This window comes from Pteronotus mesoamericanus, unplaced genomic scaffold (assembly GCF_021234165.1).
Source record: "Pteronotus mesoamericanus isolate MK-2021 breed Mesoamerican mustached bat unplaced genomic scaffold, CSHL_Meso_final contig_22, whole genome shotgun sequence".
Classification (NCBI taxonomy): domain Eukaryota; kingdom Metazoa; phylum Chordata; class Mammalia; order Chiroptera; family Mormoopidae; genus Pteronotus; species Pteronotus mesoamericanus.
The window spans coordinates 3,368,810-3,382,948 of record NW_026555090.1 but is presented as its reverse complement, the minus strand read 5'-3'; the positions used below and the strand labels follow the sequence as shown (position 1 = coordinate 3,382,948).

The 14,139-nt window shown below is 40.8% G+C and overlaps 2 protein-coding genes across 15 annotated transcripts in view; one reads left to right on the top strand and one right to left on the bottom strand.

The window, feature by feature from the left end:
* Positions 1–11,984, bottom strand: part of PIGL (phosphatidylinositol glycan anchor biosynthesis class L) — a 63,150-nt gene extending 51,166 nt beyond the window's left edge. Inside the window, exons 1-2 of the mRNA XM_054571198.1 lie at positions 11,422–11,984; positions 337–436 (exon numbers count right to left, since the gene is read on the bottom strand). Coding sequence (XP_054427173.1) covers positions 337–436; positions 11,422–11,656 — 335 coding nt within the window. The 5' untranslated portion in view covers positions 11,657–11,984. The remainder of the gene's footprint in view (positions 1–336; positions 437–11,421) is intronic.
* Positions 11,985–12,084: 100 nt separating this feature from the next.
* The window catches only part of NCOR1 (nuclear receptor corepressor 1), a 172,933-nt gene continuing 170,878 nt past the window's right edge, over positions 12,085–14,139 (top strand). For 13 of the 14 annotated variants that reach the window (XM_054571186.1, XM_054571180.1, XM_054571188.1 and 10 more), the window contains exon 1: positions 12,588–12,785. The gene's annotated coding sequence lies outside the window, so the exon portion shown is untranslated. Of the gene's footprint in view, positions 12,140–12,587; positions 12,786–14,139 lie in introns of those variants that run through there. The other variant, XM_054571176.1, reaches the window with a different exon arrangement.

Sequence of the window (14,139 nt, the reverse complement as noted above, 5' to 3'; positions counted from 1 at the left end):
GCCTCTAGATTTGCACTTTCAAGAGTATTACAAAACCCACTGGTGTGGACAGAGAATAAATTCCCCCATGGTGATCCCAACAGTTTTTACCCTGAGCCAAGTAAAACTGAGAATGAATTGAAACATTCCCCTTATCTCTTTGTAGGGCACTGAAAAGAACAGGAGACGCCGCCCCCTGCCCCTCGCCCCCCCCACCCCCGCCCAATCTAAGACAATGAACATCACTTCCCAACAACATTGAACATGATAAAGACTATCTTTCATAACCAGCAACCAACAGTTAATGGTGAAACACTAGATGTGTTCTCAATCAAATCATTAATACAGCTGAATTACCTGTTGTCAATAATCATTACACTGGAGGGTGGAATCCCCAAAACATCACAGCTCTGCAAAAGTTCTTTCTTACGAATCTCCCCTTGATTGTAGTAATTTCCTGAGGATAACAAATATACAATGGAAGATTTAACAGTAGAGATTTATGGGTTCACTCATTCTTACCATATCTTGTTCCCTGAAGGATTTTAGCTACCTGAAAATTTTGTGGTTATGATTAAAAGTTGAAGAAAATACAACACTAAGATTACCATCAGATCCCCCTGTGAGAAGACGACCAGCAGCACAGTCTTTAAATTGCCATTAATTCTTCCCCATCTCTACCTCCCTCTGTCCGTTGGGCTGCCTCGTTGCCTGCCTGTCTGCATTTTAGTTTCATGCTAGAGGCAGCACTGTGCGTCTCCGACAGCGGTGGCTTTGGCGTTAGGCAGAGAACCCTTCCGTAACCAGGCAGAACAAGTAGGGTTCTTGAGCACACTGCTAGTTTCAGCCCCTTTAAATTAATAGTCCTCAAATATCTCTTAAACATTTACTGAAAGAAGAGGCTCCTGAGTATTAAGGGAAAATAGCCTCTTTTGAAGAGTGTAGCAACCAGCTACGCCAGCATGCCCTGTGGGACCTTGACCACATCAGCATCCCAAGGAGCTGAGGTATTATTTTCCCCAGCACATGTACTGCACTTCCTAAGGATAGTTCTGTTAAGTGCAACTCCTCTATATCCTTACAAATGCTATACAATTAAATTTTGGGACCACTAAATTGCACTTATTATCTAGCTAATGCATCCCTTAATTAAACTCTGCAGCAAGTAATCGCATGATTTGTGCTAATTACTTCACTTTCTTGAGCCAGTTTCTCCATGTGTGAAGTAGGGGTAACGGCCACCCCAGAAGGCTTTCCTGACGATTACACGAGATACCCTTCCACCCAGCTGGGTGCTCTGTTAATTTTCTCTTTCCTTGCCTTGTTTATCTTTACCTTCCTACTCCTCTTCCTTTTTTCCTCAACTACAGTTCATCTTCATCGTCCAGAGCACATGGCCTTCCCTCTGCAAAGCCTTATTTTCCCTGACAAGTAATCACTTCCAGTATTCTGCTCTTAAGTATGAATTTTTCTCCATGATCGAATTATTCATTCCTAAATGTCACTGACCTAAAAAGTGACGGTCTCATTCAACTTTATGTCATCCTGGTGTCCTGGAGGACACTGTGGGCCCTCATCAAACTGGCTAAAGAGGGGCTCTGCTCTCTGCTCCAGGTAACTCAAAGATTCCATGGGAAAGAAGCCTAGCTCTGGCAGGGATTTTCCGGGTGCTAGTTTTGAGCTGTTTAAACCCAGGTAGGAGACAGTCGTTATGTTGTATCTAACAAAGGGAATGACCTTAAAAAGACTCCAGATAACAGCTTAATTTTGTATTGTTTTCATCACAATTTTTTTGTTAATGCTTTTTTTTTTTGTAAGCCACGTAGAAACTAGTGAATCTTGTGACAGTTATTACTGCTATTTTAAGTTCCTCTCAAATCTATACACATATCCTCTCCCTTTGTCTCAAGGCCACCTGATCTTTGGTGATAAAGAGTCTAGTGTACACTAGTGATGTGATTCCTAAGTTCAGAGGCTGTGCAAATCAGACTCTTATCACAGTTGAGAGAAACTGCTTAGAACTGAAGCTAATAGGACTATGGAACAAGTTTTATTGCTTTGTGTTTAAATTAAGGAAGTTAAAATAGGTTAGGGAGTCGAAGTCAGAGATCACTTTAAACATTTTCACTAAGTTTGGTGAACATGTAGGCGCTTCCACAAATTAGGTGTCTGAGATCCTTCAGCAGCTCTTAGCTGAAACCTTCCTGAACACCGTCCCATTAAGGGGGCTGCCCAAGCAGGCACAAGATAATCTACTGGGGTCGAGGAAAAGCTTTAGAATTTCTTCTTTTAATTTGTTTATTTTTTATAAATGTCAACTTTTAAAAATACTTATAATGTACACGTGAGTTCAGTGGTCCATGTACTTATAATTATAAATAAATATGCAGTACATATAATGGGAGTGTATGCTCAAAGGTTTTTATGAATAGGAAATTATGACCAAAAATATTTGAAGATCATTATTTTAGAAAACAGAAAATAAATGGGGTTACTGTAGATTTAATTATATAGAACTACATTTTGTGTGTGCATATATAAGCTTATGAATAACTATATGCTTAATGAAGTCTTCTGTTTGGTGATAACTATGGTGATACTTCTCTCTAAAAACTAGCAAGCATAATGACATTTAAATTAAAGACACTTTGTAACGACCCACATTGACATACCAAATGTGTAAAGGAAGACATTTTAAAGATTTAAAATTTATCCATTCTAAATAGGTAAAAGATTTATGTGGTTAAAAATCAAAAGGAATAAAGCTACATATAGTTTAAAAAAAAAAAAAAGCCCCTCTCCCACTCCTTTAGTTACTCAGTTCCCTACCTTGGAAGTTTCAGTTTATTAGAAGAAGTGGATTGAGAAGCAAGGCATTACGGTCCTAGTACCTGTCCTTTTACTAACTTCATGAATCTGAAGAAATTTCCAAAGTTCTTGGTTTCAGGAATGCCAGCAAGGTTTGTCCTTGAACACGACTAAGTTAATTCTAAAATGTATTTGGAAGAAAACAAGGTCAACATTTTCTCAGCTCTGGACGGAGGGAGTTTAGGTTCTGCACCAGTTAGGGCCTACCCGGGAAAACAGGGACCAAACCATATCAAATATTTACATCAGGTAATGAAAAGAATTTGATATATAACTGATGGAGGACTTGAGGGTCAAACAGGGAGCAGTGAAGTGACCCAAAGATTAGCGACAGCAAGTGTCTACCAACTCTGGGCAGGGATGAAAGGAGGCAGCGCTACCGGGGCCAAAGGCCTGGGTTCCCCAGACGGAGCTGGCACCGAAAGGGCGGAACCCTCTGCTACTGGCATGTGTCCCCAGAACCCGGCTGGAGAAATCATGATTTAAAAATGAAACTAGAATAAAAATGGGGGCAAATTATCAGAATAGAGATTTCTCCGAAGACAGACAGATGGCCAGTAAGCATGTGAAAGATGCTCAACATCATTAGTCATTAGGGAAATGCAAGGCAAAACCACAATGAGACATTGTTTCATACCCAACCAGGATAGCTAGAGTAAAAAAACAAAACAAAACAACAAAACCCCAAATAAACAATCAAAATTACAAGTGTGGCTGAGGACGTGGAGAAATTAGAACCCTCATGCATTGCCATTAAATGGTACAGCTGCTGTGGAAAAGCTGGTGATTCCTTAAAAATTTAAACTTACAAAAGAACAGTCATATAACTCAGCAATTCTACTCCAAGGCACACACCTAAAAGAACTGTAAACAGGGATTTAAACAGATACTTGTATATCCATGTTCACAGCAGCACTATTCAAAGAGCTGAAAAATGGAAACAACCCAAGTGTCCATAAATAGATGAATAGATAAGCAACATGTGGTATATACATAAATGGGGTATTATTCAGCCTTGAAAAGAACAAAAGTTCTGATATATACTACAACATGGATAAACTTTGAAAGCGTGCTAATTAAAATAAGCTGGACAAAAAGGACAATTGTATGATTTCACTTGTATGAAGTATACAGAATAATCAAATTCATAGATAAAGAAAATAGAATAGTGGCTGCTGGGGGTTGGGGAGAGAAGGAATGGGAGTCATTGATTAATAGGTGGAATTCTGATTGGGATGATGAAAAAGTTCTGGAATTAGATAGTGGTGATGATTAAACGACATTGTGAATGTACTTAATGCCACCTACTGAAATGAATACTTAAAAATGGCTAAAATGGTAAATTTTTTAGGCATTTTTACCACAATAAAAATACTTTAAAAGTTAGATTTGCACTGAATCAAAATCTTTCAATTAAGTTATTACTGTAAAACAGCAATCATGTCTTTAAAATTGGCAAAACAATCTTTCAAAAGATCATTAAAAAAATACCGAACATGTATGAATGCAGCCAAGATCAAGAAACACGGCCACATGCTAGTATCGACCTGCATGCCCGTTCTTGTAAGTGCATGTTTTTACATTATTTCCAAAAGGAATGCATTAATATTTATCTTTACTAATATAAACACTACTTTTCATTAGTTTCTCTTATCTGTGACTTATGGAGAGTCATTAACAAGGCCAAACATATTAGCAACTGTCTTTTTCTGAATATGACAGGCATGTTTGTATCAGATGGGATGAGAAGTATACGCTGCATGAGAACAGTGTTCAACTAATTGCAATGAGCAGTTATAAAAAGTATTTCCAATATTAAGCTCCTCAAAACTCATTATAGTTTTTTGGTTATTCCTATTCTCTACTTCTGTCAGGTGTGTTCTGTTGCATTTCCTTTCTTTCCCATACGTGTGTCTTTCCTTTTTCCACTGTTCACAGGCAATCTCTGTCAGTGCGGAATTTTTCTTTGGTCTTTGACATGATCTCTTCCCTAGTGTTTATTAGCACTTCTTTTATGGTTTCTCATAGTTTAAGCAAGGCCTTTATTTTTACACTTAAACTCTTCACTTCTTAAGTAAATAAAAGCTCTGAAAAGCATGTAACATTCCTCGATTAAGTAAATAAATACTCAGCAGGACATAAACATTTTTATAAATACTTAATACATTATATTAAGTTCAATAGGGGATGTGTATAAGATTACCTTACATATAAATTTTAAGCTTAACTATGAAAAGGTAAGTTAATATATACTTAGAAATATAAAATAGGCTTGTCTTATCAACAGTTAACCTACCATCAGTATCAACATTTATGAGTAGGCATTGCTTTTCAGTTAATCATTGAATTCTTATGCATTGTTTAGTTGGCATTATCATATGAAAATCCTATCAACCTAAACCTTAGAGAAAAGTGCCTAAGTATTTACGTATATGGATATTTACAAAATAGGACCACAGATATATAACCATAGTCATGTTGTGAAGTTTTATAGCTCCCTTAAATATAATTCACATTTTTAAATTTGATTTTTTTAAAAAAAGAAATCCCAAATGTTTTAGGTCAGAAAGAAAAGAGACAGATGAGACTAATACTTTTGAGGATGGATCTAAATCTCTCTCAATCAGGAAAACTTTGAAGAATTATTCATGACTAAAAATCATTATTAAAAATAACCTGGTGAGTTCTGTTTTAGGAAAAATGATGACTCAGATGTAATGTGAGATACAAGGAGAACACGTTTCAGAATGTATGGCTGAATTAGCAGGACAGTAAGGGCTATCTCTGCCAGTCTTGAACGAAGGTAAGTACAAATCCAGACAGGTAGGGTGAAACTGAAGTTGGAGTATCTGCTAATCCCTGATGGCCTAAAGTCAGGGCAGGAGATAAAGGTTGGGCACAAATAAGGAGATCTTCACACAAAGACAGGACCTTTCAAAGGCTGTACCTACAGTGGGTGAACCAGAAAAAACCCATTGTAAACATAGATGGTGGGACCACATCTCCGTCTTAGAGTTGGTTCTAGAGAAGGGAAAGTAAGGAAAATGCCCCCCCCGCCCCCATAAGGATTGTTAACAATATACTTGCCTTCACTTGGTGTGGCCTGTTGTATTTTCCAAACATAACTACAGCAGTATCTCTAGAAGTACATGTACTTCTAGAACCTTGCAGCTATGAGGAAATGTAGTCTAGCTCACTCCTTGAACCTGAATGTGACTTGTGACCGCCTTCACAAACAGAATTCAGTGAAAGTGATACTGCGTGATTTCCTAGGCTAGGCCCTAAAAGGCAACGTGGCTGCCTCTCAGGATTCTTGCCTAGAAACACAGCCACTGGGTTGCGAGGAAGCCTGAGCTATGTGGACTTACTCTCCGTGTGGATGTTCTGGCTAAAGTCTCCAACTAAGTCAGGTGATTCCAGTCCCCAACCTTTGGACCCTCTGGGTAAAATACTAGACATCCTGGTGCAGAGACAACTGTGCTTTGTCTGAAACCATGAGAGATAAAGTTTATTACTGTTTTAAGCCTTTAGTTTTGAGGTAATTTGTTACACAGCATTAGACAACTAATGCACTTGTATTTGAACCCTGAATTTATACTACCACTGTGGACTGAAAAAAAATCTCAATCTAAAATTTTAGTAGTGCCCTTTATTGCCTGGCTGAAGCAAACATAAATAATCAAAATATCATCACAAATATGGTTTTAAGAAACATGTCCTTACAGTGAAAAAATTCACAAAACACACATGGAAACATCACTCAGAATAAGTTGCTCAAAGAGCAGAATCAGATGCACAAACTGAAGAATTGGAATTATTAGAGCAGATATGTTTTTAATCTATTTAAGAAAGGGTATCACACTACGAAAAGTAATGATACAATAATATTTGCAAACATAACTTCCAGATAATGAGAAACAGATTAAAGAATAAAACTACTAACCATTTCAATACTACATATGTAGTATTAACAGACTAAAAGACAGACATTAAAGAAGGCCAATATAAATGAAGGGACATATTATAAAGTCATAGATGAAAAGACTTTATATTAGAAATAATCAATTTCCCCTATAATAATTAATAGTCAGTGAAATTCCAATAAAAATGCCAGCAAGGTTTTTCCTTGAATGTGACCAAACTAATTGAAAAATATTTGGAGGAAAAAAGGTCAAAAATAGCAAATACATCCTGAAGATCAACAAATCAGAGGGATGGCCATACCAGATAATATTGCCATAAAAGCAACAGTAATTAAGACAGCACGATATTGGCACAGGGATGTCAAACTGATTAAAAAAATAGTACATAGATTGGAAATACATGAAAATTTGCTATGAGAGTTGGTAGTGCAGTTTGGAGGGGAAAGGATGAGCTACATTTGTTTTCCTGACTCCAGTCTTTTCCTCCAAACCATTCTCCAATTGCCCCAGAATGAGCTGCCTAAAACACGGAACTGTTAACTCTCTACCAAATGTATCCAATAATGTCCTATTATCTACTATAGCTTTCTCCAATGTGTTTATTAACTGGTTACATAAATTGGGAGAAATGCTAGACTAAATAAAGTTAAATAGGTTTTTTTTACAACAAGACTTCTCAAAGATGTTAAAATTCTAATAAGGACTTTGAACCTCTAAATGTGGGATAGGACATCTGGCTAACTTCCCCAAACTTGTCAGGCCAAAGCTTTTTTTTTTTTTTTTAATAGCAACTTGATGAACTAGTGTTTCTTGGATCCTGCATTGGAGATCAAATGAGCTATTTCAACCCACGTAGCATACGAGGCAGCGCAAGAGGGAGGTTGGGTGCAGACTGACGGCTTCACACTGTGAGAGTTCAGAACAGGTAAGAGTCATGGGGTCTGGCTCCTCTATGTTCTAGCTGGTCACTTTGGTCACGTTACCTACATCTTCCTGACACAATTTCCTTATCTGTATAGCGGGAATAACAAATTCTATGTTTATAATGTTTTATGCATATATAATAATGCCTATCATAGGATTGCTGAGAAGATTCAATGAGCTGCTAACAAAATATTCCATTTTTTTCTGCTTCTCCTTACCCCTTAAAACTGGAGATGTAGTTAGAATGAATTATTCATAAGAGTCCAAGACTTAACTGATGTTTTTCCTATTGTGTATGATGACTTACCACATTTCCTATATACCTTGTCCTATTTTTAAAGGCCAGTTCAAAGAAAACCTCTTTGGAGAAGTTTCCTTAATCCAAACCCCTGAAATGAGAATCCGTTCTTTTCTTCATTTTGTATCCATGGTACTCTATCACACCATTACAGTTTTCATTACATCGTATCACAAGTTATTAGCTTCCCATTTTTCACGTTAGACTAAGTCAGTAGTGTGAGTAATGTTCAATACACACATTTCTGAATTGGGAATTCTGAAAGTGATTTTAAAAATTAAGAGAAAACAATCTAAGTAGCAAGTTGGATTCAGAGGAAGTAATGAAAGACAACAATGACACTGAATGTTTAATACATGCCAAGGGAATGTGTTATATTTTTACATCTGAAACAATTTGGACTTCTTGGTCCCAATCAACTGAAAAATAGGAGAAATTTATAAAAGAATCCAGTGTACCTATAATACTTTGTGAATAAAATCCAGACTTCTGTTGCAGATCTCAAAACTAATTAGCTTATAATTTGACTCCTATATTATCAGTTGTAGGGTAAAACATAAAATGAAAAGCAAACAAAAGAAGTGAGGCCTTTAAGTGAATTTATTTGCAACTGATATCCTTAATAGCATAAACTGAGAAAAAAGCACTTAGACCCAAATTCTAAATGTGAAAAATGGCTTAATCTTACTGGCAACAAAAGATTTGAAGGGAAATAAGTGTTAATCAAATAAAAAAACATTATTAAAAAATATTAGTCAATGCTAGGGAGGGTACTATATTAAGACAGAGATTCTCACTACCACAGTCAGTGAGAAAGTAAACTGGTAGGTTTTTGGGAATGCAATTTGCATGAAAAGCTTTAAAATAGCCAAATTTAGAAGTCAGTCCTAATGAAATACTATGCAATACATACAGACGTTTACTGTTATTTGTAATAGATAAACTAGAAAAAACCTCCTAAATATACATACAATAAGGGATGACTAAATTAAGGTTCTATGAGACCACTTAAAAGGCTATGTATCAGTTCTCATTAATATGGGTAAATATTTAAGTTTTAAGTTTCACAAGGACACGGCCCTCCTCTAGCTTGTTTTCACTATTCCTAGGGCATAGAATAATGCCTATGATAAATTTTTTAAATGACAGTTTTTTAAAAATTAAAACTTTTTTTTTAAGAGGAGTCTTAAGTTTGCAGCAAAATTGAGGGGAAGGTACAGAGATTTTCCCACTTACTTGTCTCTACATACACATGGCCTTCCCCATTATCAGCATTTCTCATCAGAGTTGTACATTTGTTACAACTGACAAACCTACAATCATTATCACCCAAAGCCCATAGTTCACATTAGGGTTTACTTCTGATGTTGTACATTGATTGTGTGGGTTTGGACAGTGTATAATGACATATACCCATCATTAAAATATCATACAATATTTTCACTGCCATAAAAAAATCCCCTGTGCTCCACCTATTCATTCATCCTTCCTCCCATCCAAATCCCTGGAAAACAATGATCATTTTACTGTCTCCATAGTTTTGCATTTTCCATATAGTTGGAATCATACGGCATGTAGCTTTTCAGTTTGGTTTGGCTTTTACGTAGTAGTTTGTATTTAGGGTTCCTTCATGCCTTTTCATGGCTTGACAGCTTATTTTTCTCTTTAGCACTAATATTCCATTGCCTGGATGTACTAATTTATTCATCCACTCACTTCTGAAGAACATCTTAACTGCTTCCAAGTTTTGGCAGTTATGAATAAGCTGCCATAAACAACTGCAGGCAGGTTTTTGTGTGCACATGCTTTCAACTCCTTTGGATAAAGAAATACAAAGTAGGGTAATTGCTGGATGGTTTGGTTTTTGTTTTGTAAGAAATTGCCAAACTAACTGCCTTCCAAAGGTGCCTGACCCATCTTGTATCCCTGTCATTAATAAATGAGAGTTCCTGTTGCTCCACATCCTCACCAGCATTTGTTTTTGTCAGTGTCCCAGATGTTGGCGATTCTAAGTGTGTAGTGCATGTAAATTTTTAATAAATATTTGTTAAATCAATGAAAAAATAATGTTCACTGAAAAATATAATATTGTATAATGTTACTTATATGAAAATCTATATAGAAAAAGAACTGGAATGACACACAACCAAATGGGAAAAAGAGGTCATGGACATTTGTTAAAAATAGCTTTATTGATGTAAAAATTTACATACCATAAAAACCCACCCATTGTATAGGTACAGTTCAATTCATTTATACACTTGTGCAATTATCACTATAATCCAGTATCATGGCCAATTTTGTTTTCTCATTCCATCTTTTCTGTATGATAAAGGAGGACTTCCTATTTGAAAGTCCCCTTCATTGAAATGAAAGGACAAAAGAAAAAAAAACAAAAACAAAAAACCCTTCGGGCCCTCTCTATTAGAGGAGCTATCTCTCTCTTTCCTTGAGTCAGTCAGGCATGATTAAATGCTGTTTTTGAACCTCTATTCTCAGGACTGGGAAGATTACTAAAAGCATCCCCTGCGCAGGTGTTTTAAAACTTACACAAACAGGACTTACCAGACCTGGAGCACCCAGACCCTGAATCCAAAGATAACAGCAAAACAAACTGAAGCTGCATTACCAGCCTGAAATGTCCTGCTTTACAGCTAATTGCCATGACTAATCAGCTACAGCCCCCTTCCCCTTTTGGATCCAGTAAAATCTCACAGCCCCAACTCCTCAGGGCTGGTGCATTTCCCGGCACCTAGCCCTTTCCCTCTCTTGGAAAAGTAAAAATAAAACTAGTTCTCTGCATTTTATTCTCTTTATGAATTCCTTCACAGCGCTTGTCACCGACCACCATACATGAAAGTTGGGTGGTCCTGAACTATGAAATTATCCACAAAATTATTTTCTAGCCTAATGATCTGAATCTATTTCTTCAACTTGTGCATCTTTTTAGGACAAAATAAAATTAAAAGGCAGCAGGAAAATCCTTTGCTACCGCTAGAAGAAGTTTCAGGCTTGAGCTGGCATGATACAACCTAGATTCTGTTTGGAATAATGAATAAGATCATTATTCTTGGCCCTTCAGCAAATAAAAAGATTCCAGAGAGTATTGAGTACAGTCCCATTTCCCAGCGGAAATGTAGGTATTGAATGGAAGCAACAGTGAGCTGCTCTCCTGTGCTTAATCCTGCTAGCAGAAGAGCACGAAAGCCGAGGACGTCCTCCAACCAACCTGGTAAGCTGGCCTCTACATACGATCCCTAGGTTGGAGCCACCTATTCTGTGTGAAGCGCCCAGAGAAGCGACTTTCGGTGTATTATTCACTTAGCTTTCTACAACAGAGAATTGTTGGGAAAAAATAGACTGAGATAAGTTAGCACTTAAATATCCTTCATAGCCCCGGGTCCCAGCGCCCCGCCTGCAGTCTCCTACCTGCGGAGAAGCAGAGCAGGAACACGCGGTGCCTCAGGCGGGCCAAGCCTAGCAAAGTGGGAGCAAAGAACATGGCTTCATCGTCGGGGTGCGCGATCACCAGGAGGGTCCGGCTTCCGTTTCCCAGCAGGCCAGCCTGCACCTGACTCTTCATTCGTTCGGAGGAATCCCAAACCCAGAAGATGATCCGTGCTAGTACCACCACAACCAAACACAGGACACCCACCGTTTCCATGCTCTGTAAGTGGCTCTGCGCCTGCGCATTACGGAAAGGTGCAGCTGACCCTGACTCCGGCGGGAAAACTGCACTCCGCAGAAACTGCGTTCCGAGTTGAGGGTCGCCCAGCTAACCCGCTCTTACGGTTTGAGGCCTTAAATGCCAGGTTCCTGCTGTGGTTTTACACTGACGCCTCCCAACATTTATTTTATCGAGTTCTCTTTATTTTATGTAGCATTTACCAGGTCTGTGCCCGCTCGGTCTTAGAGCTGAACCGAACCCCTTCCTGTTCAGTTTCCTACCGTTGCCCGTACACTGTTCAGTCATTTCACTGGAAGAGACTGAGGCCACACTTGGTGATCGCAAGGGCCACAGGCTCCTCCGAGGAATGACTTTTAGATTAAGACTTTTAGATTTTGACATCATAGACAAATCGGCATCGGCCTTCTTTCAGTGACGTTTTGGTGCGAATTACAGCCGGAGCTCTGGGAAATATCTTCGGTAGGTCGATGTGCACCCCTTCGGTTCCCAGCACGTAGGGATCGGCTTCTTTCCCCGCAGTCCGCGGCCGGAGGAGGCAGCTGCCGTCCCGCCGCGCCGCGGAGGGGGTCGCAGGGCTCGGGGCTGGCTTGCGTCTCTCCCTTTCTCACGCTCTGGCGAAGGCCCCTAGCGCGGGGAAGTCGGCCGGCTCGTGGTGGGCGCCCCAGCCGGTGCGCGAAGGCAGTGCGCTGGTCTCGGTTAAGCACAGCGCTGCCCAGGCCTGTTTCAGGTTAAGAGAACCGCCGCCGCCAGGCCGAGGCGAGGTTAGGAGCCAGGCCCGGGGCGACCCAGGAAGCGCGGTCGAGGTAGGAGACGCGCTACGCCAGCGGAGGGAGTGGGTCCTCCAACCTTCCGGAAGGAGGAGGGGCCGGCGCCAGAGCAGCCCTAGCCGGCCGCCGGGGCTGGTGTGGGGAGGGAGCAGGGTTGAGTCAAGATGGCGGCCAAGGTGGCGAAGCAGGAGCAGCAGCCGCGGTGGCGGCGGCGGTGACTGGAGTGAGCGCCCAACTCGCCGCGCCGGGGGAGGTCCCGAGGTAGGGACCCGCGCCGGCGTCGCGTCCCGCTCCTCAGACTCGGGGACGCGCCAGTTACCACACTCCGATAGCTCCCGGTGAGTAGGCCCCGACCTCCGGGCCGCCGCTCGGTCGGGAGCTCCCGAGGGCTCTCAGGGCACCGGCCGCGGGGACAGCTTCACTGCGTGGCGGTGGGGCGTCACGGGCCTGGCAGGTTGGGACCCGCCCCAGCTGTCTGGCCTTTTCTCCTCGGCCGCCCAGGGCTAACCCTGCGCGGCGGGGAGCTCAGAGGGCGAGTGGAGGCATATGGAGTTTGGAGGAAGAATGGGCTGCGGCCGGGCCAGGGCTGGCAGAGAGGTGCGCTGGATGGAGGGGGCGTGCGTGGCCCGGAGGGCCCCGCGAGGGAGACCGAGTGGGCCGGGGGACCCCGGGCGGGGCCAGCACAGGTGGCCCCTGGGCTCGCTCTGAGGCGGAGCTGGTGGCCGCCTTGGGAGCGTAGAAGGGGTTAGGGAGGGTGACAGCGATGGACAAGTGCGTGAAGATTAAACTAGTTCGCCTTTCTAACCAAATCTCTCCGGAGTGTAATGGCGAAGGGTGGGTATTGCAAAGATCGGAATGCTGTACCTTCTGCTTTTTATTGTTGGTGTTTTAGGAGGCGAAGTCGGTGCATTCTCTTTTTTGGCGGGGGGGCGGGGGGGAGGAGGACTTGAGAAACTGTAATAGAGAAATCAGTCTTAATGGAGAAGATACTGAGTTTGCATTCTTCGAATTAACTGGATTAGGAACAGTCGGGTATTAAAGGTGGGGATGGGAGTAAGTGATGTTTCCGAAGCATCAGCGTCGGCTTCCCTTTCCTGATGTTGTGAGCCACAGTGCTGCCTCAGTGGGGTGTTCACCTTGGAGAGTGGTGTGGGATGGGTAATTCCCGTCTTCGGGATTAGTGTATTCACCTGCATCAGATTTGCTTCCCTAATCATATCCTATTTATACTGAAATTTACATTCCCTGTGTGCACGCTGGTGAGGTAATGACGGGATGCGGAACCTTGTGCAACAGGCCCGGGATTTTAAAATGGCAACAAATACTCGCTCGTTCGTTCAACATCTACTGATCAATAATAGCTGCTGCTGGTGGGTCACATGTGATTGTCCATTGGATACCTGAAGAGTTGATGGCATTATTTAATTTTTAATGGCTTTTTGAAAATGTTTTCATGTACCTTTTCATAACGATATTTATTGGATGAACCAATGTGCCTGGGCTTAGGAACAGACCAATGTTAGAATCTTAACGTCTAAATAGGTAATAATTACAGAAGTAACCACAAGCTCTCGGAAAAAGAAATATTGTCTTTATTTTCTTATTTTGTTAAAACCCAATGGAAATTTATTTATTTTGACATTTACAGTTGCTTTCCCTTGCTTTTAGCACATCTGTTAATGGATATCAAGG